The sequence below is a fragment of the Macaca fascicularis genome, chromosome 10, assembly GCF_037993035.2.
Source record: "Macaca fascicularis isolate 582-1 chromosome 10, T2T-MFA8v1.1".
In the NCBI taxonomy this organism is placed as follows: domain Eukaryota; kingdom Metazoa; phylum Chordata; class Mammalia; order Primates; family Cercopithecidae; genus Macaca; species Macaca fascicularis.
The window spans coordinates 20,801,073-20,825,406 of record NC_088384.1 but is presented as its reverse complement, the minus strand read 5'-3'; the positions used below and the strand labels follow the sequence as shown (position 1 = coordinate 20,825,406).

Sequence of the window (24,334 nt, the reverse complement as noted above, 5' to 3'; positions counted from 1 at the left end):
CTGGGCAAATGCAGATGTTATGACCAGAAGCCTGCTGTGGCAGCAGCGTTGAGGGAACCCAGCTCCCCCGGGCCCTGCCTATTGCCTTCTTCCCGCATGGTGGCCAGGTGGCTGCAGGTGGCCAGACACAGGTGCACCAGCCACCGCAGCGGGGTCAGAAGATGAGCAGGTCTCAGAGGTGACCCCAATTTCCTGGAATCACTGTCAGGCCCCTGGCCATCCCCATTTCCCACGTGCCCCTTAGCTCTCAAGGGCATCTTTGCCCTTTGAAATAAAGCAACGCCGAGCTTGTTGCTGCAGGGGACAGTATTAAAATGTGACATTGAAGTGGGGAGCCTGCACGGGCGTCCGCGGGGTCGCGCGGACCAGCAGGCGACGCGGGACGAGGCAGCGCTCCTGGGGCGGGAGGAAGTGGGAGGCTGCACCGCCGCTCAGGCTGGGCTCGGCTCCCGCGGCGCGGACGGGGTTAACGCGCTCGTGCACCGGGTGGCGGGCGGCAGTGGTGCATTGTGGTAGCGCGGCGCCGGGACCCACGAGTGCCCGCCGCCTCCGCCGGGCGGCCCACCGAGCTGTGCACGCGTCCGTGCAAGCCCCCGGGACCCGGCGCCATGTAGCGCCCCGCCGATCGGAGGCTGCCCCGCCGCGGGAATGAAGGGACGCGGCTGCTGGGACACGGCCTCCCTGCGCTCCTTCTGCAGCTCCGGCTGCCTGAATAAATTTAAAAAGGGTTAGTGCTTGCCGGGCTTCCACCCGTAGGGAGGCCAGGCTTCCCGCGCATGCACGCCCGGTGCCGGGCTTTGCTGAGTGATCGATCCACGCGAGCCTCTGATGTCACTCCCTCGCGGCGTGGGGAGCGCGGGGAGCCTTGGGGAACCCCTGTCCCCGCACCCCGCCGGCGTGCGCTCCCAGCTCGCTTCACGCGCGGGGCCTTTTGGAGAGGGGGCTGCGGCTAGAGACTTGTCCGTCTAATTAACCTATGCAAAAAGAAAACGAAATATAATCTATATCTTTATGAAAAGAAGGGGGAAGCGGCGGTCGGTGTTTAATCCACCTATCTACCTCTTCTTCCCCAGAGTTGGCCTGGGGCCGGCATGCCCCTGGAGCCCCTGTACAGTCACTGATTTGCCCACAAGGGCCTCGTCCTGGGGCCACCAGTGGTGTCGGCTTTGCTCAGTGCATGATTCTCCTAGTGGCCGCCTGGTTTGAGCAACACCCCCTCCCCCTCCCGTGGTGATCCTGAATGACCGCCCTGAGGTGTGCAGGCTCACAAGCCCAAGGGCCCTTCCTAGCATGGGGGAAAACCTTAGCTGTCTTAAATGGAGGCCTTGCAAACTCTCTAAGCTCTTGCCTGCAATTTCTGATGCTTGAAACCTTCTTTACTGGAAATTTTGCGTCAGTGAAACTTGACTGTATTTACCTTGATGAGTGTTTCTGTTAACATCTGAAACTCTGGGGAAAATTAGGATTCTTTAACCTTGTAGACCTAAAAGACACAGAGGCGGTGAATTTCACTTAACACAAATTTATTAGAAACAGCTGCTTTAGAAATCAGCACTCTCTGATCTGTAATAAACCTTGTAATTAACTTTGCCTGCTTACTGGTTATGCTAATGGCTTCATAAGACCCTCAGAGGACTTCGAAGTTGCAGGCTGCACGCCTCGGCTGGGGAATCCCATCCAACCATGTGAGTTCTCTCGAAACACCATATGACGTCTTAGGGTGTGTGCAGTTGTAAACATTTCAAATGTATTTCATTAGGAGTTGGTACTACACCTCCGTCTTAAAGGTCCTTTAAGGAAACTTGCAAGTAAATTTCGTCCAAAGTGTATGTTCTGGTTTTAGAGGATTGGTCTTAGTTTACAGTTTTTATTTTGGATATAGCGTCATTTCTAAAGCAGTCATATTCTTTACGCGAAGTTTAAGTGATGTTTCTGTTATCGGTTTGGATGGATTTATTCTGAGGGAGAATTTCGGAGTTAGTTTAAAAAAGAAAAGACATTGTTTTTCTTCTCTTGGCTCACCTAATGATTTTCTTGGTTGTCCTTGTCTGGAAGTGTTAACAAGGAGCGTTGGAGCTGATGTCTGTTAGCATTCGGCTTGGTTGTGGGGGAATGTTACCTTTGTAGGAAACCTCAGGTGTGACCAGAGTAGCTGTATCTTGAGACCAGTGATGGGGTGACCTTTTTGACGGCCAGACCCCTCCAGGCCAGCCTTCCACCTTATCCTTCTGTTGGTGTCCTGCCCTGCACAGCAAGCCTGGGGAGGAGGAGTCTCAGGAGGTTGTGTGTTGGTAGGCACTGTGCTTAGAACAGGGCCTGGAGCAGAGCTTGCTGCACCAGCAGGAGGAGGCCCAGCCGCGAGAGCCGCAGTCAAGAGCAGCCAGAACTCAGCCTCCATGTCGGAGGCCGTAGGGGTGAACAGAGAGTTTGTCCCGCAGGTGCTCTGTGTGAAAGTGGGCCTGGGGAGACCAGAAGGGTGTTTTCAAGAGAAGCTGGCAATCTGTTTTTATGAGATTTCCACATACAAACACATACGTAGCTGGGGGTTGCCAGGCCTGGTTAGGGATCAGCTTTGGGAGGTGGGAGCCACCTAGCCCCTGACATCGTTATGGGAATTGATTGGGTCCTCGTCCTCAGCATGCAAACAGGGTGAGACTGGCCTCCTGTTTTAGACATGTTGGGGGGTATTCTGGTAAGGTGTCACCGCAGACAAGTTTCCCCTGAGGAAAGGGTTCTGATGAAATTTCATCGTGCACCTAAGCTCATCTTTGTGCAAGTTGAAGAGGGAGCTGGGCTTGCTGCCTGCTCTGGGATGCCAAGGGATGAGGTCCAGGTGGTGCCCATTTCAGTGGCAGGACAGGGTTTTACCTTATGGAGATGTATCACAGGGGCCTCTACTTTGGAGGTCCCGTGGTATAGCTGAGCTGTCAGGAGACCTGGCTTCTTGTCCTGACTCTGCTGCTGGGCTGTGTGTCTGTGCCTGTCTGTGAGTCTCCGTTGCCCCCACCCTTGTAAACAAGGGGAAGCATGGATTGAAAGAGGTTCCAGAAAAACAGGTCCCCACCCTGCTCCCAGGCCTAAGCATGTGAGGAGCCCTAGGGAAGCATGGGCAATGGCATGTTCAAAGCACAGCATCACTGCTTGCCTGGCCTTCAGCCAGCTTCTTACCTTTTTGAGCCTCAACTTCCTCATCTAAAAGATGGCATTAAACCTACTTACCTTGGCTGGGCACGGTGGTTCATGCCTGTAATCCCAGCATTTTGGGAGGCCGAGGTGGGTGGGTCACTTGAGGTCGGGAGTTTGAGACCAGCCTCTCCAACATGGTGAAACCCCATTTCTACTAAAAATACAAAAATTAGCCTGGCGTGGTGGCGCACACCTGTAATCCCAGCTACTCAGGAGGCAAACACAAACAAAAAACCTTACTTACCTGGCAAGATTGCTGGGAAGTTGAAATGAGATACTATGCATCTGTGCCTACCAGTCTGTCAATCACCTATGTGTTTGTGTCTCTGTGTGCTTCGAACAGAGCCTGGTGGGCCACAAAAGGGGGAAGCACCCACTTGGGGTCTCTTGTAAGTGCTGACTACAGCCCTTGGCCATTCTCCCCTTTGCCTTTGTATGTGTGCACTTATGTGTGTATGCACATGTGCAGATCTGTGTTGGACTCGTGGATCTTTTCTGGTTGGAACATAAATCACTGAGAGCAGAACATATGAACCCCATGCCCTGGCATGGTGGGCTCACCAGAGGTCAGAGTCTGGTGGCCTTGGGCAGGCCCTGACCATAGTACTGCCAAGATCATCACTTTCTCATCTGCAGCCTCAAAGCACCCCTGCTTGCCCAGGAGCCAGCCTTCATACTGAGCCCAGCTCTGATTTGCCCAGTGGAGAGAGCTGAGCTGAACTTCCAGCTGACTGGGTGATGTGTCACAGAAACAGGAGGGGATCAGGGCGATGGCAACCAACACGGGCCACCAGGGGGACATACCAGGTCAGGCGGTTAGGTTCTTTGCACAGACCCCCAGAAAACTTGGTGGCAAGGGTGCGCCAGCCTCTCTGAGTGGCTGTGATGTGAGCACCAGGTCCTGGAATGTTCTGAGGGGTTATTGTTTTTGATGACGTGTTTGCATCTTTAAAGGCCAGGACAGAGAAGGAGCCTCTTGGAACATCAGCTGGGAATTGATGGAGGATACGGGGTCCTTCAAAAATTCACAAATGGGGACTTTTAGGGGACAGCTTGCCAAAGTGCACTCTCTATATTTGGCATCTGCTGAGGTTCCTAGGAGGGAGGACTAAGGCCTGAAGCAAGAGACTGGCTCTGTGCTCTAATCTCTTCCCTGCACCTGCAGAATGTCCCAGGGATTCACATTTGCCACTCCTCAGGCCTGGTCTCATAGCATGCCCAGTCCACCCTCACTCGGCCTACTTGGCCCAATCTCCCTGCCCCTCCCTCATAATAAATACATCCTTGCAGGCGCAATGCCCATTCTAGTTCCTCCTGAAGCTTCCCCCGACCTCCCAAGGCTGGAGGTGCCCCCTCCTTCAGACCTCTCATGGGCCCCTTCTGTAGCAGGACTGGGTTGTTTGATGCAAGTCTCACCCTCCTTGAGGCTGTAGGCTCCCAGACATGGAGGCTGGGTTTCATCTGTGTCTTAATGCCACCCTCTCCCCTCTAGCACTCAGCACTTTTGTCTAACTGGTGTTTGGAACCAGCCCACCACCTGGAAGTGAACGAAGGGAAGGGCCATCTGAGGCCAGGGGACAAGGAGCATCCTCTCTGGTTGGGGGCCTCAGCTTCCTGTTCTTCCTCTGGGGCATTTCCCTGGTGCACTGGGACTTCCCTGACTCAGGCTGGAGTCTTTCCTGCCCCCACCCTTTCCCTTCTGGTCCCACTGTGAACCTCTGGAATAACCAGGGAAGCTCAGGGAGGGCAGTGGGGCTCTTAGGTGAACCTGGGGTGGGGGGATCCTGGAGAGCTTCCTGGAGGAGGTGACACCCAGTTGGGTATCAGAGGATGAGTAAGAGGTAGGCGGGTGAGGATGCGGATGCTCAGTTAGGCTTCAGCGAGGTGTCAGGACCTCATGATGGGTGAGATATAGGAAGGGGACTTACCAGTGGGCTACATCAGAAAGGACAGATGGGCAAGAAAGGATGTGAAGTGAGTGGTGAGAGCACAGCTCTGCCGGCTCTGGAGGTGGCGTGTGGCTTGTGGAAAGGAGGCCTCATGGTAGTGCTGACCCCATTTATGTCTTCCCACACCGAGTTGTCACTGTTACTTGGTGTGACTCACTGTGAAGCGGTACCTTCTGTCATGAAGACCTAACATGGCAGAGCCTCTGGCCGCTTGCTTTTGGCCTAAGGTGGTGAGAATTCTACTTGGTATCTTAAACTGATGGCAGTAATACATATGGAAGCCCCTGCCCATCCTGGCACATGGTGGCTGCTCATTATTCTTAGTATCTTTTCCATCTCCTCCAGTATAAGTCCGGCTCTTTATAGGCATGCACATTATTTTACAAGCAGACCTGTTGGGGAAGTGACGTTTTACTGCCTTAATTTGCACAGAGGCCAAGAACGGTTTCAAGGAGTCAACCTGTCAAGGCAACCATGGGCCCGTGGGCATGGGACAAGTCCAGTCCTTGGAGCCAAATGAGACCTAGGGGAGATATGGAAGAAATCACCTCAGCTCCCTCATCGGGGGGTGACGCTCCTCTGCAACTTGAAATGAGGGAAAAGTGGGAAGCCTGTGGCCTACGGAAGGGTGCTCAATCAATGGTAGCAAGGAAGATGATCATTGGCCATATCATTGTACAGATGGGGAAACTGAGGCTCAAGGAGGAGAGATGACTTTTTCAAGATCACACAGGCAGGAGTGGGGCCAGAGCCTGCACACCCAGCATTTAACCACGTGTTGGTTGAATGGTGGTCAAGGGGAAGGCTATGGCCTGGGGGCTCACTGAACTCTCGAGGGGCCTGGCCCAAGGGAAGGCCACAGTGGGTGGGGCTGGGGACTCACTTTCTGGGGCAGAACCTCAGAGCCTGGGGAGTACAGAGAGGTGATCTGGGGGGATTCCTTGTCATTAGAAGGAGGCTCAATGCCAGAGGGGGGTCTTGAACGTTTCAACGCTTTTGAGGCAGAGTGAAGAACAGCCAATGGTAAGAGAAGATGAATTTGTCTTTTCTGTTAGGCAGAAAAGCTGGCCAACAGCGTCTTGTCAGTCACTCACTCTGTCCGAGCAGCTGCATAGGGCACAGTGTCCACAGCCAGGTGACAGGCACCCAGCCCAGAGGGGCTGGGAGTAGCAGAGCCCAGCTCGCCTCATCCCCAGGCCAGCATCCCTCTGACCCTGCACGCTGATCCCTTCCCATGAAGGAGGAGAGGACTGGCATGGCCCTGGCTGGCCACACTCAGAGTCCAGGAGGTGCTGGCCATGCCAAGTAGAGAAGATTTGAGAATATGCACAGAGCTTGAGGCATGCAGGAGTCCATGAGCTCTGAGGAAAGGCACTGCGAGTGGGCAGGGATCCCAGCAGAGGGCCCGACATGGGCAGGCAGCTAAGGGGTGGATTGGGGGCACTGTATGTAAGGGTGTCCCGGGGGGGGAGCAGCATGTTGGAGGTGCCAGGAGGGCAGCACGCCTGTGTGCATGTGAGTTTCACTGTGTGAGGGGCAGGCCTACAGGTAGGGAGGGCGAGAGCTCAAGGAAGGAGGGGAGGAGACGGAGAGGTGGGCAGAGCAGGCTTCCCCCAGTGCTTTTATTGGCTATGCAGAAACCCCCGTCAGCAAACAGGCTTCATGCCAACCCTGAGCCCCTGGGTAGCGAGGGGGCAATTGTGCTGGACTGGAAGGGCCTGGAGAGGAAAGAGGGTCATGATGGTGGAGTGCAGCAGAGAAGAGGGGACCCTCCTGGGCCAAGCACCAGCCCTGTGCGCTTGTGGCTGTTCACTGTGCCACAGCACACCCAGTGACAGTGAGGAAGGTATTGAAAGTGTGGGGGCGATGGGGCTGGGACAGGCCCAGGATCCCCCAGCCAGGCAGTCAAGGTTCTTTGCCACTGGTGGCCCCAAGAAGCCTGGAGAACATAGCGTGCTCTCCAGGGAGCTGGTTCAATTGGCAGTCTCAGGTTGGCGTGCAGGGCTGCTGTGGGCTCACTTGGCACCTTGCACAGATTAGAAAGGACGCCTCTTCCTCAAGACCCTTTACTCCTACTTATTGTTTGTTTGTTTGTTTATTGAGACGGAGTATTGCTCTGGAGGCTCCCAGGCTGCAGTGCCGTGGTGTAATCTCAGTTCACTGCAACCTCTGCCTCCCAGGTTCAAGCGATTCTCCTGCCTCAGCCTCCCAAGTAGCTGGGATTACAGGTGCCTGCCACCACGCCTGGCTAATTTTTGTATTTTTAGTAGAGATGCGGTTTCCCCATGTTGGCCAGGCTGGTCTTGAACTCCTACCTCAAATTATCTACTCGCCAAAGTTCTGGGATTACAGGCATGAGCCAAATCTTCCAAAGTGCTGGGATTATAGGCGTGAGCCACCATGCTGGTCCCGTACCTCTACTTATTTTTAAACTGTTGTAATATACTGATTTGTCAGAACAAGACTCTTCCATTTGCTGGATTTGCATTGTAATAAAAATAAATCTATAGTGTCTGTTGTGATTGGCATTCCCTAGGGCTGTGCAATGTACAACCTGCTCAACCATATGCAACAGCCCTGTTTAAAAAAGCATTTATTAGGAATAATATTCGACTGGTTCTGAAGGTAGCACAATTACCTCTGTTGCCTCTGGGCAAAGAGAAAGAGGGCTGCCTAGGTGCTAGGCTAAGACAGGTGACCCGACAGGGGCCAAAGTGGGAGCAGGGCTTGGGAGACTAAGTGAAAAGGTCTCAAGGCGGCTAGTGAAACGGGGAGAGGGGCCTGAGTCTGGCTGCATGGGGTTGGGCTGGAGCTGGGACTGGGGGGTTTGCTGGATGGGCATCTTCCTGTGACCTCATCAGGGAGTGTTCTGCAGGGCACAACCCTGCCCACCGCAGATTCATTCTCCTGGCACCTGGTTTTCCTGTAAAGTGCCAGTCAGCTCAAACCAGCAGCAGCATCTGATGAAATAGATGAGCAATATGAATAAAGATGAAGTTATGGGCTTTGGGCTGCCAAAGATAAATTTCCTTTTATGTCCTGTTTCCCTGTGACGTGTGTGTTGAGTAATGATTCCTGACGCACATCTTCAGAAATAGTAGCTGCTCACACTGGGTGGTGTGTCAAGGCGGAAGGAGGCCACCCAGACTTGGGGAAAGGAACCCCACCTGGACAGCGCCCTGGGGCTGCCTGCCGCGTCCTGGCCTGGCATGTCCATCAGCCTTTCTGCCATAGGTGGGGCTGGGTAGAGGACAAGTGTCTTTCCTGGTCGGGCCCACTGGGTGCATCCCTCCACCGGGGATATTTTTACATTAGAAGCAGCATAGTTTATATGGGACAGGGCCCCTGGAATGTGACTCTTAGTTCATTAACCATTTGGTAACTGCTCATCTGCCTGGCAAAATCCCTTCTCCAATCCCACTCCCCTCCTGTCCCCCAGCACACATGCTTTGTTTTTGGCCAGACTTTCTGAGATTCAGCAGGACCAATCCCCTGTGCCCTGGGCATTCATTATTTTTAAGGGTTATTTACTGTTAGACAACAATTCCAGATGTTCAAGAGCATGGTGTTTCCATAACGCCATTATCCCTTTGCCACTGTTTTAGGTCTCTATTTTTGGTCAATGTTTTTCCTTTATACAAACATCCTTTTAATATCATTGAGATCCAAAAAAAATGCCATTTTCACATGGCTGTACATCATAAGCACTGTCCCACGTTATTGCAGGCTTCGTGTTCATTGGAAGGCTGCGGAATGCCTTTTCCTTCTGTTAGACATTTAGGTTCTTCCCAGATCATCACTGTAGCCAACTGCTGCCTGAGCATCTTTGGCATGTAAAGTTTTTCCTTTGTGTTTCTTTCCTGGACACGTTCCCAAGAATGCAATTGCTGAGTCAAAGGGTGTAAATGCTTTCCTCTGGCAGCCCCATCACCCTTGGCAAGAGCATTCTGGTTCATGATGCTTGGGGTGGGTATAGACAACGCCTTGCTGTAAGCTTCCCTACATTAGACTTCCATCATTCTGAGAGATTATTCTTTGGCCAGTATAATGTGCCTTGTTAGTGTTTTCACTTGCAATTGACTAACCAGAAAGCAGGAAGTGTCCTCACTAGTTCAGTTATTATTTGTTGTTGCCCTTTGATGGCTTGTCAGCTGCACTGTCTCCTGCCATTGTGTGGAAAACCAAAGGAAAGCATTCTAAATGGAGTTGGTTTATGTTGTGCGTGGCTGGAACCCAAGCCAGACAGGACTTCTTGGGACCCTGGCACCGATCCACTGTCCTTGGTGGTTGGGGTTCGGAGAAGTGGTCCCTGGAACTACCATCCTTTAGCAGAACCTGCTTCTTGACTTGTAGGGCCAAGTGCAAAATGAAAATACAGGGCCCCTTGCAAAAATTAAGAATTTCAAGACAGCAATAGCTGAGAATTAAACCAAGGGTGGGGCCCTTCTGAATTGGGGCCGTAATGCTGGCACTGCCCCTGTTCTCTGGAGTTATCTAGTGGGAAGCAGCTCACTTGACTGTACTGAATCCACTCCTTAACTTTCCCAAGAGACATTCCAGATGCAGAGGTCCCAATCCAAGCATGAGTGAGAGTCTGATGGGAGGCCACTTATGCCCACCAGCAGCCCCCATCCTGCTGCTCTGATCAGCACTCAAAGTCAGCACCACAGGAGAACCTGTTAATCACCCTGTTGGATCTCCTCAGCCCAAAGTTAATTGCCTTCTCCCATGGCCTTTTCTGTGCCTGCTTTGACCTCACCCTGACCCCTGGTAGCTCTTTCTGGTGATGATCTGACCTTTCTTCTGCTCCTCTTTGCCTGCTTTGGCCAAGCAGAACAAGTGACCAGGAAGTATCTCACTGTCCTGGGACATTCTGGGCACTTTTTCCAGTATGAGCATTCATCTTTGTTGTGCCTCATTCACTCCCACCATCCCTCTCTGCCCTTCTGCCCTTGCCCACTTCTTACCAGCTCAGGGCTGGGAGGAGCTGCTGCTTGTATTGTGCGAAGCAGGTAATTCAAGTGGCTGCAGATAGCTGCTCGCAGTTGGAATCATTGTTTGGACTTGCTCTTAATTGGAAATACCAGGTTCTTTCTGTGATCAGGGTCACTGGGCTCCTTGTAGACAGCAGAGTTTCCTTGCGGGGTGTTAACTTCTCAGGGGCTTCCGAAACCTGCTGGCATTCTCAGTGGACTAGATGGATTTCCATAGAAGGAAGGGGAGGTGACCCCGGTCTCAGGGCTGGGCAGTGGCACACTGCAGGGGAGCTGGGGCTGAGTGCCCAGCCAGGCGCAGCAGCAGAAGCTGCATTCCAGGAGTGTCTCCCTGTGAATTGCATGGAGTTTAGAGTTTTAAAATGGCCCTTGGCTTGATTTAGCTCTTACTCTCGTGGGAAATGTGGCCATATATACTTGTGTTCTTGTTCCACATTTTTCAAAGTTTGAATCAGAAAGGTGTCAATGCGCGAGTTCTCACACTGAGTTGAGAAGGATTCAGTCACCCATATGAAAGAATGTTATAGCCATAGAATCCTAGACTGTTACCATCAGATGGGTTCTTAGAGATGATTTACCAAACCCCTGTGGTACAGACAAGGAAACTGAGGCCTAGAAACACACAACTGTACAGCTAGGAAGGCATGGAGCCAGCCCTCCGCTGTCAGAGATAGAGATTAGAGGACATGATCCCAAATCATCACCGTTTGGCTGTTAACATAATTCATGACATTTTTTTTTCCCGGTTACCAAGATAGTTCATGCTCATTGTAGAAAATCCAATAGGAGAAAAAAGCATCTAAAAGAAAATTAAAAATGTGTAATTCTGTTGCAGAGATAACCACAAATAATACTAGCTACTTACTGTGCATGGAAAGCCTGGGCCATACACCTACATGTGTGATTGAGCTCTGCTTGTCCCTTGACCTGTCACCCTGAACCTCAGCTGGTTTGAGGTCCTTCCCTTGATTTTGTACGTGTGGGAGCTGAGATATGGAGACAGAATTTGCCTTATCACACAGCCATAGTAAAGGGACTCAGAGCCAGCCGCTAGTCTCACCATATACCAGAACCAGGATTTAATAGCATTTTAAATTGTGCTGAGAATTGAAAACAGTATCTCATTGTTTAATGGGTGTATCTTTGCTTTCTGCTGGGTTTGAATTTTTTTCTTCTAGTATATTAGCCTCTTGCAGGTCTGTGACTTCTTCGTCATGTGCTAGTTTTGTCTAGCGTTGCACCTAAACCACAGTGATATTATTATTGTAGTTGGAAAGTATGTTTTCTATAGAAGATCTTCTCTTATCAGTGTTTTTTTTTTTACCAAAACTTTGTTATACAAAATTTCAAACAGAGAAGAGTTGCAAGAACTGTATAATCAACACTTGTATACCCACCACATAGATTCTACCAATAACATTTTACTATATGTACTTGATCACCACTTATCCTTCCATAAATCCCTCTATTTAACCATCAGTCCTTTTTTTTTTTTTTTTTTTTTTTTTTTTTTGAGATAGCATCTTGCTGTGTCGCCCAGGCTGGGTTGCAGTGGTGTGATCATAACTCACTGCAGCCTCAAACTTCTAGGCTCAGGTGATCCTACCACTTCAGCGTTTCAACTTCATTCATTTTTATCGCCATATAGTATTCCAGTATGGGAATATAGAACATTTATCCACTCATCAGTTGATGGACATTTAGGTTATTTCTACTTTGGGGCTATTATAAATAATTCTGCTATGAGCACTTGTGTATAAACTTTTGTGTGGATGTATGTTTTCTTCACTCTTGGTTATATATCAAGGAGTGGGATTGCTGGGTAATACGGTTTAACTTTTGAGAAACTGCTCAACTGTTTTTCATAGTGACTGCACCATTTTACATTACCACAAGGAATGTGTTAGGGTTCTAGTTTCTCTAAATCCTTGCTCTAACACATGCTATTTTCTGGGTTTTGTTTGTTTTTTAATCATTGTCATCCTGGTGGGTGTGAAGTAATATTTCATGGTGGTTTTGTTTTGATTTTTCTAATAACTAATAATGTTGAGCATCTTTTCATGCGCTTACTGGCCATTTCTATATTTTCTTTGAAGAAATGCCTATTTAAATCCTTTGCCTATTATCTATTTGGGTTTTTTATTATTATATGAGTTATTTATATATTCTGGATACAAGTCCCTTATCAGATACATGATTCAGAAATATTTTCTCCTATGGATTGTCTTTTCTTTTCTTTTTTTTTCTTTTTTGAGATGGAGTCTCGCTTGGTTGCCCAGGCTGGAGTGCAGTGGTGCGATCTCTGCTCACTGCAACCTCCGCCTCCTGGGTTCAAGTGATTCTCATGCCTCAGTCTCCTGAGCAGCTGAGATTGCAGGCATGCGCCACCACACCTGGCTAATTTTTGTATTTTTAGTAGAAACAGGGTTTCACCATGTTGGTCAAGCTGGTCTTGAACTCCTGACCTCAGGTGATTTGCCTGCCTCGGCCTCCCAAAGTGCTGGGATTATACCGTGCCTGGCCTTTCATTCTTGATAGTCTCATTTGCAGCACAAAAAAAATTAATTTTGATGTCTAACTTATCTTTTTTTTGTCATCTCCTTTTGTAATATCTAAGAAACCATTGTCTAATCCAAATTCAAGAAGATTTACTTCTGGGTTTTCTTCTAGGAATTTTATAGTTTTAGTTCTTGCATTTAGATCTATGATTCATTTTAATTTTTTAATATAGGGTAAGGTTGGCATCCAGCTTCATTCTTTTGCATGCTATACCAATGCCATTTATTGAGAATACTTTTCTCTCCCCATTTAATTATCTTAGCACCCATGTTGAAAATCAACCGTAAATGTAAGGGTTAATTTCTGGATTTCCAGTTCTATTCCAGTGATCTATGTGTCTATCCTTGTGCCATCACCACACTTTCAAAAGACACTCAATTTGAATGTAGTTGAATTTATCAGTTTTTATAGATAGGACCTTTTATATTTCTGCCTGGAGACCACATTGGTATTTTCTAATATTTTCTCCTGAAAAGTTTTCAAGTTTCACACTGAAGTCCTTAATGTATCCGGAATTGATTTCTGTATACATATGTAAATGATATGAAATATGTAGTTAATCTTTTTCTTTCTTTCTTTCTTTTTTATTTAAGATACAAAGTCTCATTTTGTTGCCTGGAGTACAGTGGCATGATCATGGCTCACTACAGCCTCGACCTCCCCATCTCAAGCGATCCTCCCACCTCAGCCTCCCAAGTAGCTGGGACTACAGGCATGTGCCACCACACCTAGCTAATTTTTTTTTTTTTTTCTGTAAAGGTGGGGTTTCGCTATGTTGCCCAGGATGGTTTTGAACTCTTGGCCTCAAGTGATCCTCCTGCCTTGGCCTTACAAATGCTGGGATTACAGGCGTGAGCCACCACGCCCAGCCATTAATTTTATTTTTCTGATGTAGTCAACGAAGTATCTCAGTGCTATTTATTGAGCAGCTTCTCTTTTCCCCTCTGATCCACTCTAACACTTATGACAACTGTCAGAGTTCTACATACGTTTGGGTCTGTTTGGGGTGCTCTCTCATTTCACAGAACATTTTTTTCCCCCTGCTCTAGTACCACAGTGGCTTAAGTACTTTACAATATAGTTTGATATCTTGTAATTCAAGTCCCCCTGCTCGCTTATCAGGGTGCTGTTATTCTTGTTTTAGAAATGGGAAAACAGGCTAGAGAGGTTACGTCCCAGGCCATGACGGTAATGACTGGCAGAGCCAGGCTTGTTTGAACTTGGGCAGGCCGACTTGCAGGCTATACCCTTAGCCTCTGAATTCTGCTTCCCTTAATGGCAAGCACATACAAAGCTATTTGTTGTTGGTTCACATTTGTTCTACTGGCCAACAGCTGAAGACCTTTCTTCTTTTCTTTTCTTTGCCTGACAAAAGGAAGACAAATTTTCATTGTAACCCCCTGAATATAATGCTTAACCTTCTGCTGCTGCCAAACCGATATTTCAGGGAAAGTATTTCAAAGGTATTTACCACTAAGTTTGTCTTTGGGGCAACCTTTCAGGCAAAGGTGCTGATGCAGGTGTGGTTCAGTGAAGAGCTGGTGGAGCAAGTGGGATGCAGCAGGGCAGGTAGCCCCAGGGTCAGCAGACACAGCAGGCAATTGGGACAGGAGAGACTCCAGAAGCTCCAAGAGGTGATAATCACTGGAGTTCTGGTTGATGTTGGCCAGAAAGAAGGAGACTTGGGGACTTAGCGGCCTTTAGGATCTGCCGCCTGTGTCCCCAGTGCCTTATGTAGTAGCTGGCACATGACAGGTTCTCAGTCAACTCTTGTTAAGTGGGTGAATGTGATTAAAGAACCAATTTAACAGATCAAAGATGATAAACTGGGCCAGGCATGGTGGCTCAAGCCCATAATCCCAGCACTTTGGGAGGCCAAGGTGGGCAGATCAACTGAGGTCAGGGGTTCGAGACCAGCCTGACCAACATGGAGAAAACCCATCTCTACTAAAAATACAAAAGAATTAATTGGGCATGGTGCCATGTGCCTGTAATCTCAGCCACTTGGGAGGCTGAGGCAGGAGAATCGCTTGAACCTGGGAGGCAGAGGTTGCAGTGAGCCAAGATCACACCACTGCACTCCAGCCTGGGCAACAAGAGTGAAAATTCCATCTCAAAAAAAAAAAAAAAGATGCTAAATTGCATTGTGTCTGCTGTCATCAGTCAGTATTTAGCAGTGCGCCGTGTGCTGGGGACCAGGAGATAAGTTCTCAGCCAAGTGCTAGTGTAAGTCGTTTGCCCTTGGCCGGGCACAGTGGCTCACACCTGTAATCCCAGCACTTTGGGAGGCCAAGGCAGGCAGATCACTTGAGTTTAGGAGTTCGATATTAGCCTAGCCATCATGGTGAAACCCCATCTCTACAACAAAAATACAAAAATTAGCCAGGCATGGTGGCATGTCCCTATAATCCCAGCTACTAGGGAGGCTGAGGCAGGAGAATCACTTAAAACTGGGAGGCAGAGGTTGCAGTGAGCCAAGATCATGCCACTGCACTCCAGCCTGGACAACAGAGTGAGATTCTGTCTCCAAAAAAAGAAAAAGAAAAAGTTTGCCCTTAATTCTAATGGACCTTGGCTTCCTTATCTGTTCCACTGGGGGTAGAGAAGTGGTTATGTGTACCCAGGCGGTGATGCAGAAGCATGGAAAACCACTGAGACCCCTTTTGCTGGGGTCCTCCTTGTCCCCATGAGGAGGTGGGCCATTCTACCCAGCAGTGCTGTGTGCTGGTTTGTAGGTAGCTTGTGGCTTCCAAGAGTCTGCACTGTGTGAAGAAGAAACTATTGCAGAAAAAAAATGTCTCTACTTTTCTCTTGGTGCCTAACTCAGAAAGAATGGAATCCCTTGTCATTCCAAATGGCATTTCCTAGAATCTGGGTCACCCTGCAACTCCCTGAGCATGTGTGGCTCTGAGCCCTGCCCTCGTTTGCCAGCTGCTGAGGCTGCGATTGTGATACGGTTCTAGGCAGGTTCAGGGTGAGCAAAGTCCAGGTGTGACAGGGTGATGTGAGCCACAGGAGGAGTCAGGACCTAAGGCCGGGCTAAATCTTGATGCCAGCATTGTCTTGGTTGCTTCCTTTGCAGCCCTCAAGACTCTGCTTCTCACACATTGGTTGGGCATGTGAACCCTCTTTAGAATAATGTAGGTCTTCATTTTTCCAAGCTCACATGTGCTTTTTGTGAAAGAGCATCATCGTTATTTTTAGTGAATGCTTTGTATGTGCCAAAAACTATGCTGTACTTTTTATGTACATTGTCAAATTTAATTTCAGCCCCTGAGGTACATATTTTTTCTGTTCTGATTTTAGAGAGGAAGAAACTAGATGCAGTGAGATTAAGTCATTTGGTAAAGATAGCAGAACTGTGAGATTCAGCAAGCTGGAGCTCACCCTCTTAGGATCTAGACCCTGTCAGGATCCCTCGTGTGGCCGCAAGCTGTCCAATTTAGAGGGTCCCAGCAGCAGCCTCATGCAGATCTCGAGCATGCAGCTGTGGCATGAAAGGGACTGGAAGGTTAAATGTGCTTCTCTTCCGACTTGTGTGTCAGTGTTTGGAGTCCCTGGGGATGTGATTGCATAATACTGTTAATTCCCTGAGGATAAGAACCAGGTCTGATTCATATCTATGAAATAATTGGAAAAATATAGGAAAATATGAGGAAATAAAAGTATATAAACCCACAAAACAAATACTTTAATGTACTTTTGTGTATTTCTTTTTCTTACATTATTCCATTGGCTGGAACCTCCTGGGGGAGAACATTCAGTCTTTCACCATTAAGTACCATGTGCACTGTACGTTTTTTACAGATCCCTTATCAAGTTGAGGAAGTTCCCTTTTATTCCTAGTTTTCTGAGAGATTTTATGATGATGTTTAATTTTGCCCAGTGCTTTTTTCTGTGCCTGTTAAAATTATTATCACTTGGATTTTTTTTTCTTTAGTCTGTTAATATAGTGAGTTACTTTGATTTTTATATTTTGGTCCCATCCTCAAGGTTTTTTCTGCTTCACTAGCTCTGGAATAGAAGATTGGCATTTCTAACAAGATCCCAGATGATGCTGGTCTAGTGATTACAATTTGAGAACTACTTCATTAAAGAGATGGGAGAGAGATGGGGTGGGGAGTGGCGAAAGCTCAGTTAGCAGCTTGAATTCAGACTTAGCTCTGTCTGTTACCAGATGTGTGCGTGTAACATAGCCTCGCCAAACCTATGTCTTATCTGTAAAATGGGATTGATAATAAGGCAAGAAGTGAAAGAGTTGATATGGGGAAATAACTCAGAATAGTGTCTGGCACAAAGTAAATGCTTAATAAATCTTACCTATTTGTTCCTTTCTGTATGGTGGGTGGGAGGACTTAATGAGATAATGTAAAACCCTGGCACGTACAAAATGCTTCTTACGTGCTAGTTTTAGGTTGTTTTTTTTTGTTTTGTTTTGTTTTTTATACAGCTTTCTTGAGATGTAATTCACACACCACATAATCCATTTAAAGTGTACAATGTGGGTTGGGCGAGGTGACTCACGCCTGTAATCTCAGGACTTTGGGAGGCCCAGGCAGGTGGATCACTTGAGGTCAGGAGTTTAAGACCAGCCTGGCCAACGTGGTGAAACCCCATCTCTACTAAAAATACAAAAATTAGCCAGGTGTGATGGCGGGCACCTGTAACCCCAGCTACTTGGGGGTCTGAGGAATGAGAATCGCTTGAACCCAGGAGGTGGAGGCCGCAGTGAGCCGAGATCACATCACTGTACTCCAGCCTAGGTGACAGAGTGAGACTCTCTCTCAAAAAAATAAAAACAAACCCAAAAAATAAATTAAAAATGTACAATGTCTTTTACTGTATTTACAAGGCTAGGCAAACCATCATTACACTCAATTTTAGAACATTTTTATCCCTCCTGAAAGAAACTTAATACCCATTAGCAGTCAATCCCCATTTCTCCTGACCCCTCAACCCTAAGTAACTGCTGGTCTACTTTCTGTCTCTCTAGGTTTGCCTACTTTGGACATGTCATACAAATGGAAACACATAATGTACAACCTTTGTGACTGGCTTCTTTCAATCAGCATAATGTTTGCAGAGCTTATGCGTGTTGCTACATGTATCAGTACTTCTCTCCTTTGTACCTTTGAGTAAGATTCTATTGCGTAGATACAGGCATACCTCAGAGATACTGCAGATTCAGTTCCAGATAAAGCAACTAAAGCAATAAGCGCATCACATGAATTTTTTGGTTTCCTGATGCATATTAACGTTATGTTTATATTGTAGTCTAGTAAGTGAGCAATAGCATTATGTCTAAAAAACAATGTATATACCTTCATTTAGACCTGGCATGGTGGCTCACACCTCTCATTGCAGTGGTTCGGGAGGCTGAGGCAGAAGGACCAGGCAACATAGTGAGACCTTGCCTCTACCAAAAAAATAAAAAATAAAAAATAACTGAGAGTTGTGGCATGCACCTGTAATCCTGACTACTTGGGATCACGCCACTGCATTCCAGCCTGGGTAATAGAGTGAAACCCTATCTCAAACAATTTTTTTTTTTTTTTTTTTTTTGAGACAGGGTCTTACTCTGTCACCCGGGCTGGAGTGCAGTGGAGAGATCACAGCTCAATGGAGCCTTCCCCTCCCTGGGCTCAGGTGATCTTCCTACCTCAACCTCCCGAGTAGCTGGGACCACAGATGTGCACCAACATGCCCAGCTTACTTTTGTATTTTTTGTAGAGACAGAGTTTCACCGTGTCATCCAGGCTGGTCTCGAAGTCCTGAAGTGGGAGTATCTCTTGAGCTCAGGAGTTGGAGGCTTCAGTGAACTATGAATGCAGCCAACTATGAACTATGCAATGAACCATTGCACTTCAGTCTAAAAAACAAACAAACAAAAAAAAACCTTTATTGCTAAAAACTTAATCATCTGAGCCTTCAGCCAGTTTTTTTTCTTGGTGGAGGACCTTGCCTTTATGTTGATGGCGGAGACTGATGAGCGTGATGATTGCTGAAGATTGGGGTGGTTGCGGTAATTTCTGAAAATAAGACAACACAGAAGTTTGCCACATCAGTCAACTCTCCCTTTCACAAAAGATTTCTCTGTACCATGTAATGCTGTTTGATAACGTTTTATCCACAGTGGAACTTCTTCCAAAATTGGAATCAATCCTCTCAAACCCTGCCACTGCTTTTTCAACTAAGTTTATGTAATATTCTAAATCCGTTGTTATTTCAACAATGTTCATAGCATCTTCACCAGGATTAGATTCCATCTCAAGAAACCACTTTGCTTATCCGTAAGAAGCAACTCATTCATTCAAGTTTTGTCATGAATTGCAGCAATTCAGCTACATCTTTCTTTCTTTCCCTCTTTCTTTCCTACTTTTCCTTCCTCCCTCCCTCCCTCCCTCCCTCCCTCCCTCCCTCCCTTCCTTCGTTCCTGTCTGGCTCTGTCACCCAGGCTGGAGTGCAGTGGCGCAATCTCAACTCACTGCATCCTCCACCTCCCAGGTTCCAGCGATTCTCCTGCCTCAGTCTCTTGAGCAGCTGGGATTACAGGAGTGCACCACCACACCCGGCTAATTTTATTTTTTTTTAGTAGAGACGGGTTTTCACCATGTTGGCCAGGCTGGTCTCAAACTCCTGACCTCAAGTGACCCACCCGCATCAGCCTCCCAAAGTGCTGGGATTACAGGTGTGAGCCACCATGCCTGGCCCACAATTCAGTTACATCTTGAGGCTCCACTTCTAATTCTGATTCTCTTGATATTTCCACTACATTTGCAATTACTTCCTCTGCTGAAGTCTTGAACCCCTCAATATCATCCTGGAGGGGTTGTAATCAACTTCTTCCAAACTTCTGTTAATGTTGATATTTTGACCTCCTCCCATGAATCACCAATGTTCTTAATGGCATCTAGGAGGGTGAATGATTTCCAGAGACCTCATTGGTGGCAAATTCATAGACACCCTGAACCTGAAGTCAGGCTCCCACGTTGTCCAGTATTTTGCGAGCTTCATTTGCCAAGCTGGCGGTGCTCCCAGGGACCCTGCTGGAAGCCACAGCACCTTTTCAGGAATCTTTTTTTTTTTTTTTTTTTAACCCCCTGAGCAATAGGTCCTGACAGTGGGCTTAAAATATTCCATAAGCCACACTATAAACAGGTGTGCTGTCATTCAGGCTTTATTGTTCCATTTATAGAGCATAGACAGAATAAAGTTAGAATAATTCAGCCAGGCACTGTAGCTCATGCCTGTAATCCCGGCACTGTGGGAGGCCAAGGAGGGCAGATCACTTGAGCTCAGGAGTTCAAGACCAGCCTGGGAAACATAGTGAAACCCCATCTCTACCAAAATAAAAAATAAAAATTAGCCCAGCATGGTGGTGTGTGCCTGTAGTCCCAGCTACTTGGAAGGCCGAGGTGGGAGGATCACTTGAGCCCCAGAGGTGGAGGTTGCAGTGAGCCAGGATCACGTCACTGCACTCCAGTCTTGGTGATAGAGTGAGACCCTATCTCAAACAATTTTTTTTTTTTTTTTTTTTTTTTTTTTTTTTTTGAGACTGGGTCTTACTCTGTCACCCGGGCTGGAGTGCAGTGGAGAGATCACAGCTCACTGAAACCTCAGGTGATCTTCCTACCTCAACCTCCTGAGTAGCTGGGACCACAGATGTGCACCAACATGCCCAGCTTACTTTTGTATGTTTTGTAGAGACAGTTTCACCATGTCACCCAGGCTGGTCTTGAACACCTGTGCTCAAGTGATCTGCTTGCTTTGGCCTCCCAAAGTGCTGGGAGTACAAGCATGAGCCACCGCGCCTGCCCATATGTAGCATAATTCTTAAGGGCCCTAGGGTCTTCTGAATGGTAAATGAATATTAGCTTCAACTTAGTCACCAGCCACATTGTTGTCCCCTAAGAAGAGTCAGCCTGTCCTTTGAAGTCAGGCGTTGACTTTTCCTTTGTAGCTATGAAGGCCCTAGATGACATCTTCCTGCAACAGAAGACTGTTTCATCTACATTGAAAACCTGTTGTGTAATGTAGCCACGTTCATCTATTGTCTTAGCTAGATCTTTTGGATAACTTGCTGCGGTTTCTACATCAGCACTTACTGCTTCACCTTGCCCTTTTATGTCATGCAGATGACTTCTTAAACCTCATGAACCAACCTCTGCTAGCTTCAGACTTTTCTTCTGCCGTTTCCTCACCTCTGTCAGCCTCCATATAATTGAAGAGAGTTAAGGGCTTGCTCTGGATTAGGTATTGGCTTAAGGGAATGTTGTGGCTGGTTTGATCCTCTATCCAGACCACTAAAACTTTCTATCAGCAATAAAACTGTTTCCCTTATCATTTATGTGTTAACTGGAGTAGCACTTTTAATTTCCTTCAAGAACATGTCCTTTGCATTCATAGCCTGGCTAATTGGTACAAGAGGCCTAGCTTTGGTCCTACCTTGGCTTTCCACGTGAGTTCCTCACTAAGCTTACTGATTTTTAGCTTTTGATTTAAAGTGAGAGCCTTGCAACTCTTTCTTTCACCTGAACACTTCAAGGCCTTTGTATGGTTATTAACTGGCCTAATTTCAATAATGCTGTGTCTCAGGAAATAGGGAGGCTCAAGGAGAAGGAGAGAGATGGGGGAATGGCTGGTCAGTGGAACAGTCAGAACACATACAACATTTATTAAGTCTGCCATCTTATATGGATGTGGTTTGTTGCACTCTAGCAATTACAACTGTAACATCAAAGATCCCTGATAACAGATCATCATAACAGATATAATAATGAAAAAGTTTAGCTGGGTGCAGTGACTCACGCCTGCAATCCCAGTACTTTGGGAGGCCAAGGCGGGCGGATCACCTGAGGTCAGGAGTTTGCAACCAGTATGGCCAACATGGCGAAACCCCGTCTCTACGAAAAATACAAAAACTTAGCCAGGCATGGTGGTGGGTGCCTGTAATCCCAGCTACTTGGAAGGCTGAGGCAGGAGAATTGCTTGATCCTGGGAGGTGGAGGTTGCAGTAAGCTGAGATCACGCCATTACACTCCAGCCTGGGCTACAAGAGTGAGACTGCATCTCAAAAAAAAAAAAAATGGATATATTGTAAAAATTACCAAAATGACACAGAGACATGAAGTGAGCACATGATGTTGGAGAAATGGCACTAACAGACCTGCTTAGTGCAGGGTTGCTACTGACCTTCAATTTGTTTAAAAAAAAAATAAATAAATAAAAGGTGGGAGTAGGGGGCAGCCGGGCACGGTGGCTCACGCCCGTAATCCCAACTCTTTGGGAGGCCGAGGTGGGCAGATCACAAGGTCAGGAGTTCAAGACCAGCCTGGCCAACATGGTTAAACCCCGTCTCTACCAAAAACACAAGAATTAGCCAAGTGTGGTGGCGCGTGCCTGTAATCCCAGCTACTCAGGAGGCTGAGGCAGAAGAATTGCTTGACCCAGGAGGCGGAGGTTGCAGTGAGCTGAGATCATGCCACTGCATTCCAGCCTGGGTGACAGAGCGAGACTCTTTCAGGAAAAAGAAAAGAAAAGAAAAGGCAGTATTTGCAAAGCACAATAAAAGAGGTATGCCTGTATACTGCCTTTATCCATTTACCAATTGATGGACGTTAACTTTGGGCCCATAATGAATAATGCTGCTATGAACATTCATGTGTGAGTTTTTGTGTGGATATATGTTTTCATTTTTCTTGGGTGTATACCTATGAGTGGGATTGCTGGGTTATATAATGACTGCCAAACTGTTTTCTAACATGATTGTACCATTTTATTTTTTATTTTATTTTACATTATTTTTTTGAGACAGGGTCCGTCTCTGTCACCCAGCTGGAGTGCAGTGGTGCGATCTTGCCACACTGCAACCTCTGCCTCCTAAGTTCAAGAAATTTTCCTGCCTCAGCCTTTCGTGTAGCTGAGATTACAGGCATGCACCACCATGCCTGGCCAATTTTTGTATTTTCAGTAGGGACGGGGTCTCACTATATTGGCCAGGCAGGCTGGTCTCAAACTCCTGACCTCAAGTGATCCACCCGCCTTAGCCTCCCAAAGTGCTGGGATTACAGATGTGAGACACCGCACCCAGCCTGATTGTACCATTTTACATTTCCACAGTATGAGAGTTTCAATTTTTCCACATTCTTACCAATATTTGTTATTTTCTGCTCTTTTGATAATAGCCATCCTAGTAGGTGGGAAATGCTAGTATCTCACTGTGGGGGTTTTTTAAATCCCCTTCCCTCCTCTCACTCTGGTTTTGATTTACATTTCCCTAATAAATAATGATGCTGAGCATTTTTTGTGTGTGTTTATTGACCAAAGAAGATATCTGTGTATCTACTTTGGAAAAATGTCTATTGTAATACCATTTTTAAGTTTGGTTATCTTTTATTGATATTTCATCATTGAACCAACATTCATTTCTGGAAGCAATGTCACTTGATATGTGTTATACTTTTTATGTATTGCTGGATTCAATTTGCTAGTACTTTTCTGAGTATTTTTGTGTCTTTGTTCATGCGGTATATTGGTCTGTTTTCTTTTTTTGTGATCTTTGTCTGGTTTTGGTCCTTTGTGTAAAATTAATATTATTTCACTCTTAATTTTTTTTTTTTTTTTTTTTTTTTGAGATGGAGTCTTTCTCTGTCACCCTGGCTGGAGTACAATAGCACAATCTTGGCTCACTGCAACCTCCACCTCCCAGGTTCAAACAGTCCTCCTGCCTCAGCCTGCTAAGTAGCCGAGATTACAGGCACCTACCACTACACCTGGATAATTTTTGTATTTTTAGTAGAGATGAGGTTTCACTTTGTTGGCCAGGCTGGTCTCAAACTCCTGACCTCAGGTGATCTGCTCACCTCGGCCTTCCAAAGTGCTGGAATTACAGGCCTGAGGCACCTGCACCCAGCCTCATTCTTTTTTCTTTTTCCCTGAGATGGAGTCTTGCTCTTTGCCCAGGCTGGAGTGTAGTGGCATGACCTCAGCTCACTGGAAGCTCTACCTCCCAGGTTCAAGCAAATTCTCCTGACTCAGCCTCCCGAGCAGCTGGGACTACAGGTGCCCACCACCACGCCTGGCTAATTTTTATATTTTTAGGAGAGATGGGATTTTACCATGTTGGCCAGGCTGGTCTCAAACTCCTGACCTCATGATCTGCCCACCACGGCTTCCCAAAGTGCTGAGATTACAGGTGTGAGCCACCGTGCCCAGCCTATTTCTCAAATATTTGGTAGACTTCTTCACCAAAGCCTTCTGAGCCCTGAGTTTTCTTTGTTGTAAGATTTTAAACTATAGAATCAATTTCACTAATAGACTCCTCAGGTTATTTTTTTATGAGTGAGTTTTGGTATGTTTGTATTTCAAGGATTTATTTCATCTAAGTTGTCAAGTTTGTGAGCAAAAAGTTGTTCATGATATTTCCTTGTTGTTCTTTGTCTGTGAGATCTGTAGTGATTTCCCCACTTTCATTGCTGATATTAGTCATTTGTGTCATTCTTTTTTCTTCCTCAATCTGGCAAGAGGTTTATAGATTTTACTGATATTTTCAAAGAATTGAATTTTTGTTTTATTTTTATCTACTGTTTTCCTTATATATTCTTTCAAAACATATACTGTAGATACCCTATGATAAGTAAATAGAAT

At 46.9% G+C, this 24,334-nt stretch overlaps 1 protein-coding gene across 26 annotated transcripts in view; it reads left to right on the top strand.

The window, feature by feature from the left end:
- The window catches only part of OSBP2 (oxysterol binding protein 2), a 219,976-nt gene that overhangs the window by 136,538 nt on the left and 59,104 nt on the right, over nt 1–24,334 (top strand). For 5 of the 26 annotated variants that reach the window (XM_074003986.1, XM_074003980.1, XM_074003969.1 and 2 more), the window contains exon 1: nt 499–727. The exons of the other annotated variants lie outside the window; for them this stretch is intronic. Coding sequence is in view for 3 of the 5 variants with exons in the window: in XM_074003969.1 (XP_073860070.1) it covers nt 649–727 (79 nt within the window). In the remaining 2 variants the exon portion in view is untranslated. Of the gene's footprint in view, nt 1–498; nt 728–24,334 lie in introns of those variants that run through there. 26 annotated transcript variants of the gene reach the window in all.